Genomic DNA, 6,704 nt, shown 5'->3' with positions numbered 1-6,704 from the left:
TTAACAGTTTGCAGAATGGGCAACAATACGTGTGCAAGGAAAGTACACCAGAAAAAGCACTAAGACTTGTTTACATAAGGGTACTTCATTTTCAGTTCATCAGAATATTTAAAGATATACAAATATACACTTCTATGCAAAAACAGAAATCATTAAATACATGACCTATCTATAAATGCAGTCTCTGGCTGTGTATGTGTGTACTGTTGTAATCCACGTAAATGGAGAACCGTTCGCCACACCGACTTCAAATTAGATACATGCGTTCCACACCCCCACAGGGAATGCAGTGCCCGATGTCGAGAAGGTCGGACCCACGGTTATCCAGAGCCGCCCCAAAAAGGCCTCTGCCCGGGCCCTGCCCAGTGTCCATATATGGGGCTGGCCTGTTCTGGCATCATTCTGACATCTGCATAGACTCCATATTTGGGTATGTCTGACAAAGAACTCCATATATGGCCATAAAAGGGACATAATATCTGGGTGGGGCATGCATTTCCAACTTGCATCGTTCGATTCGTTCTAAAGTAGCCAACGGGCACCTCTGTAGAGGGTCCAACAGGCACAGCGCTAGTGGTTAGAAAAAAGGGAAAACGTACAGTATAGAAATATGGGGGAGGGACTTTTTACAGGGGCCAGTTTTGAATTGCAGTTGCCTGTATACGTGCTTTGAGTGGTTTTGAAGGAGTCTAGGGGTTCACATTTTAGTGGCATAGGAGCGAGTGAAATTAATTTAACCCTTTGTTTGAGCTAAATCTGTGTTGAACATGGTTTGTTGAACCATGTTAAGGAAGTATTTTGACAGTACGTCCCAAGTTACTGTACTCTGTCGTCAATCCTAAGCCATTCCATGTCTAGCAGTTTTTACTTTTTTATGCTTTATATTTCATAGGTCAATGTGGTGGCAAAAGATAGAGAAACATGGCAAGACAAGACAGGGTCACATTCAACCCCATAATCATACAATTATTTATTTATATATTTTGATTAATTAGTCAACACCAAAACCAAATTTCAGTGAATTTGTTTATTTTTTATGATGTGGGACACATGTACAATCTAAACTGTGCAATTTAAGTATATGAATTCTGTAGACAGCGTGTCTTGGGACATGGCACAATCTCTCTCACCGTAAAACAGAAAAACACTCCTGCTGCAGTCAAAGGCATCAAATAAAAGACAATGTTCAATCAATGAAATTAACTAGAGCTTATGCAAAGGAAAGAGCTTGTAGTTCATCTTCCCAACAGAACACGTGTAACAAACAGTTGTAAATCAGGCATGAGAGGATATTTTGGAAATATAGTATTATTAAACCAATTTGAGTACATTTTGTTGATTCAAACTATAGTATGGCCATCTGTAAAAGAGAAAAACAATCATATTATTTACAAATGTAACAAAAACAGCAAATTTTGGGAAATTTGCCAAACAAAAAACAACATTCAATTATTGTACAAACCGATTCCCCAATCACAGCATTCCAACAGGAGAACAAAAGCACTTATGGCATAATATAAATTAAGTCTTCAATTTTCAACTAAACATCACCTGAATGCTTTATTTTTGTTCACAGGCTTCTATGCTATTTACACGCAGGCAGAAAAAACACCTTTAACATCGCCAACTTGTGAAATATCATACTTTGCAGTGGATTCTATTGCTGAAAACGTGTAACACATAATTTCAAAAAAGGGAAGCACTAGAACAATCTCCCATTACTTGGCAATTGAAATCCAGTGCAAGAATAAACATATCATGGAGCTTCAAGTGAGACCCCTTAATGGAAGGAGAACAAAAACGAACAAAAAAAACATTCAGAGAGTGTTAAAGGAAAAACACGGAAATTAACGACACTCACGAGAATTAGAATGGACATGGTCTATACTATAGAACATAAAGTGATTTGTGTGTTAAGGATTGAGCACGAGTTGTTCGGTGGAGAGCCGAGTGGTGCAGCGACGGAACGAGCAACATCATCAGCCTAAAGCCTCGTTGACGGCACACTTTGTTGCGTGCCGGCATCGCGCTCAGTAAATAGCAGATCTACAAGCACACCACACGCCACGAATGTGATGCGTGGTGTGCTTGTATATCTGCTATTTACTGCATGCAGCATGCAACTAAGTGTAAACGAGGCTTAAGTGTACAATCAATAGGTGAGCCAATACAATCAGTGAATGTACATTCAAGGGCTACCGAGCCATTTTGAACAGAGGAACTGAACTGAGCGGATTTTAACATCTCTAAGCATTTGTTAAAGATCTACAAACTGAAACATCAGAGAGGAAGTGGCTGACTCGGTTGAGAGCACATACTGTATGAGCTCTACATTGGTCTCAACATAGGACTGGGCAATATGGGCAAAATCTAGTCACAATATCTTTGAGCAAATACCGTGATATTATAATATTGGTATCATGATATCAAATTAGAAAAATATTTAGCAAAATGTTGTGCTAATTTGGCTGTTTTTGAAAGAATAAAAATTAAAAGTAGTTTAAAACCAGGAAAAGACAACACTTAAAAGAAAAATCCTGGACAACATCTAGTCTCATATCACGATATTGATACCGGTAATAGACATATTGCCCAGCCCTGCCTTTCTCAACATCCGAATTTAAATTTTGCTTCAAAAGGTCATTTTAAAATACAAACTAAAACATTGTCTGTGACTGTGTTCAATTATAATAGGTAGAAAGTAAAGTTCTTCTTGGTTTCATATGTCAAATTTAAATAATTGGAAAAATAAAAAGACAAAGGTGTGTGTGGTGTGGTGTGGGGGGGGGGGGGGGTAATTTCCCTTATTTTATATTTGTAACAGCAGAAATAATAATCTAACAGTGGCTTTGTTAGTCAGCTTAAAACATAATTTACATTTTTCCACTATGAAATTAGTGTGGATCATCCCCACATGGTCACGTGGACAACTTAAAGTCAGTGTTAATTGGATGTGGGTGATTTCTGATTTGGTACTTAACCACTTAGAACCTATACACTTGATCGGGGTCCCCCATGGCTCTTTACTAGGTCCGCTAGTATTTCCTTTGAAAACAAATCTCTTTGACAAAAATAGGTGATCTACAAGCTCACAATGAGTCACGCTGCAATGCGTTTGTGAGCTTGTAGGTCAGCTAGTTTTTTACCGAATGTTAGCCAGAGAATAGGGACTGTAGGATTTCATGTAGTCAAGTTCTACCAAGGACAAACTGTAGATGGCAAGCTACAATGTTTTTGGGATTGTACTATTCTAATCTGAAAAACACTTCTATCTCTCTATCTCTCTGTCTCCCATTCCGAGTCTTCATCAGAAGGGAGAGACTTCCTTCCCTTTTGTTCATTTGTTCAGGTCACTACTGGATGTCTTCCACGTAGTTGGCAGGATACAGGCCTAGTTGTCCGTCTTTGAGCCGTCCTTTGCACCAGCCCTGGTCATCTTCATTGCCTATCTTGGTGAGCTCATCGCCTGGAAAAGCAAAGATAAATATATATATTTTTAAGTACCGGAAAGACTCCAGGTACGTTTCACACAGGTTGAAGTTTTCCCAGTGCCTAGAGAGCTAGTTCTCAATATACAGAACGCACTCTGAAGTGTTACGTCAGTGTTTCACATGCCAACACAACAGACGAATAAGATTCTGTCCTTGAACCTTGGCACTTGTGGATCTGTGCCAGGTGGATCTGGAGTATCAAAGAAGGAAGGAAAAGGAGGACTCCCCACCCTCTTACCTTTCCATAGGAAAAACAAAATTGTTAAAAAGGTAATACATCCATGGAATGCAACACTGACTATTGTTTTGGCACACTGATACTTATACATGCGGTCCTATAGTGTGTGTGTTTATCATGCATTTTACCTCAGGACTGCTGATCAGGAATGCGCTTCCTATTCAATGTGTTTATCTAAATGGTGCATTTATATAGTGCCTTTATCCAAGGCGATTACATAGATAAGATTGTGCATTACATTCACCCATTCATACACAGATGGTGGAGGAAACCATGCAAGGCGCCAACCTGCACATCAGGAGCAATTAGGGGTTCAGCGTCTTTCTCAAGGGCACTTCGACACCAACTTATCTACAGTTAAGGTCGAATTTATATATTTATTTATTTTCTCTGAGGTAAAAACTAAAATTATTTGTCAAAGATGTACGTGTAGTCAATCGAGGAGGTACACGGTTTGGTTTGTATGTGTCTCTACGGCAGTGGTTCTCAAACTTGCCAAATTGACACGTATTAGCCCGGGTACCCCCATTTGAAAAGCTGTGCCAGGGACCCCCATAAAAGAAGATTTTACGGCTCTAGCAGCGACTCTCAACCATTTTAATTTCAAGGACCCACAGTTTGACCTGCACTAGCCCATGTACCCCCATTTAATAGAATTTCTATCTCTGGGACTGAGACCCCAATTCATATTGTAAAATCAATGTTAAGAGTGTACAAATACATTGTATGTATACATTTGTACACACTCCGAGAGTCCCATAAGGGTCCATTTGGTTCCTAACTATCATTTAGCTGGGGACCCCCTGGAACTCCCTGAAGGACCCCACTTTGAGAACGACATTTGGCGGCGTGTGTACTGTACCCGCTTTGAAGCTGAGCTCATCCTGTTCCTGTCCCTCGTAGTCGTACAGTGCCCTGACGGCCACCGACACCACCGGGGACGCCGGCTCGTCAAACGGGTTAGCGTCGCCGTTGGTGGAGAAAGGGTTGGCGCCGCCCGTGTCCTCGTCCGACCAATCCGGAGTCTTCTCTACGCTGCCGGCACTGGTTTGCGAAAAACAAGGAGTTAAGAGTTTTGTCAGAGGGCAAGAAGACGTGAATCCTGATGACTTATGCCAGTGGTTCTCAACCAGTGGGCCGGGGACCACCAGTGGTCCTTGGGGGGGGGGGGGGTTCAAGGTGGTCCTCAGTTAAATGACGGAGAGTTGGTAACCCAAATAGACCCTTATAGATCTTCAACTCTTGAGAGCGTAAAATGACGCTCTCAAGAGTTAATTAATTGTTAAACATCTGCATTACTTCATTTACAAGAAGTCTACACAATTAGATGATGTAGAAGAATTGTTATTTTGATCAACGTTTGCATGGAATTGTGGTGGACAAAATATTCTTTCGTTTTGGGCCTGAGAGGCTAAATCTCATGGTGGCTCAAAAGCCGAATAAATAATGGGCCTCGATATGAAAATGGTTGAAAACCACTGGCTTCTACCAACAGCCGACGTCCGTGTGTACACCGACAGGACTACCCAGCATGCCCGGCTAAAGAGAAGCAGGAAGGAAAAGTAAAGAGTTAGAAAAAGCAAGGGGGAAAAAAAACAACAACAAACACCAGACACAGTATTCAAAACAAGCACAAATCATAAGCCCAAAAGCAAGTTCAAATCCACTGGTGGCCTACAGGAAGATATTTGTTTTCCCAGTCCAGCGCAAATGAGTGGAAACCATGCTGATTTGTGACATCGCCGGTGCAAGGCAAGCGTTTGTTGGCAGCAGCCATTTTCTTGCGGCCAAACAATGAATTTGCTCACTTCCGTGATCAGAACGACACAAACATAGTGCTGAGTCAAGGCAACATGGGACAACACACGGTGCAAAAAACATGACGACACACATGAACAACACATGAGCATGACCAAGAGACTACAAGCAAGACCAAAATCACTGTTGAAAATGCATGATTGTGTTTTGTATTCTAATCCTGGTGCCCACAAGAGGGAGCTAAACACACACTTATGAAAACGTTGGAATAATAATGCTAATGAAACCCAGAGCAATACACAAATACACACACACACACACACACACAGAGCATTCTACAGTCAGACCTGTTCACGGTTCACACTGTCATAATACTGACACTCAAGCTGCTTACACTGTGGGTTACTTTAGGATAAAAAAAAATAGCAGCTCACAACTGGATGTGATGAGACATGTTGTGAGCTTGTAGATCTTTTTACAGTAAAAGAATCTTGCCTATAATGATCAATGACATACCCAAATGAGGGATGCCAGATTTAAAGTGTCTACATGTCCCAACAAGCTTCCTGTTCAAATGTGTATTTTAAACAAGACCAACACAGACATGATTCAATTATCCTAAGTGTGAGATTATCGACAAATTAACGGTTGAAGATTTGGAGAATGAAGGAAATTATAGACAAATTGCTATTAGTTGAGTGGATTTATGAGATTATATGATTACGATGATCATATGACATCACGTGAGGATTAGATTCAGATCTGACTGTAAAAAAAACAAAAAAAAACAAAACAAGAGCACCCAAAACAGACAAGACACGTGCACGAAAGCACGTACGTCACACACTTGATGACAGACGGGATGTGGCGCTGTTAGGAGTGACAGACAGACGCACATTGGGTTCGTGCCAGCGGTGGTGAAATACTAGTAGTAATAATAATACAAAAAATAATAGTTGACCTCCCCTATACGTAACTATACCTTTAACCAGATTTCAAAGCCCATTTAGGGTTGTTGCAATGTACTGTTGTAACATATTGTTGTTGCAACATATTGTTTAAAAATAAATTTGATTAAATGTTAGATTTTTTCTTAATAGTTACTGTAGGTCAGGATTTAGAAGGTATTTTTAGTATCGGATTTAGGTAAGTAAAAGTGAATCACTTTAATGTTGCACGTGGTAATGGTGGGGCTGATTTTAATTTAGCAGCTTAAC

General features: G+C 40.4%; 1 protein-coding gene across 3 annotated transcripts in view; it reads right to left on the bottom strand.

Annotated features, from left to right (window-relative positions):
• Nucleotides 1-1,012: 1,012 nt before the first annotated feature.
• pacsin2 (protein kinase C and casein kinase substrate in neurons 2) overlaps nt 1,013-6,704 on the bottom strand; it is a 39,729-nt gene continuing 34,037 nt past the window's right edge. For all 3 annotated transcript variants that reach the window (XM_080757093.1, XM_080757095.1, XM_080757094.1), the window contains 2 exons: nt 4,592-4,773; nt 1,013-3,466 (listed from right to left, as the gene is read on the bottom strand). In XM_080757093.1, the coding sequence (XP_080613219.1) occupies nt 3,354-3,466; nt 4,592-4,773 (295 nt within the window). In that variant the 3' untranslated portion in view covers nt 1,013-3,353. The remainder of the gene's footprint in view (nt 3,467-4,591; nt 4,774-6,704) is intronic.

This window comes from Protomyctophum bolini (assembly GCF_963924005.1).
Source record: "Protomyctophum bolini genome assembly, chromosome: 23".
NCBI classification, from domain to species: Eukaryota; Metazoa; Chordata; class Actinopteri; order Myctophiformes; family Myctophidae; genus Protomyctophum; species Protomyctophum bolini.
Note: the sequence above shows the minus strand (reverse complement) of the source record. Positions and strands in the feature narration are given on the sequence as shown.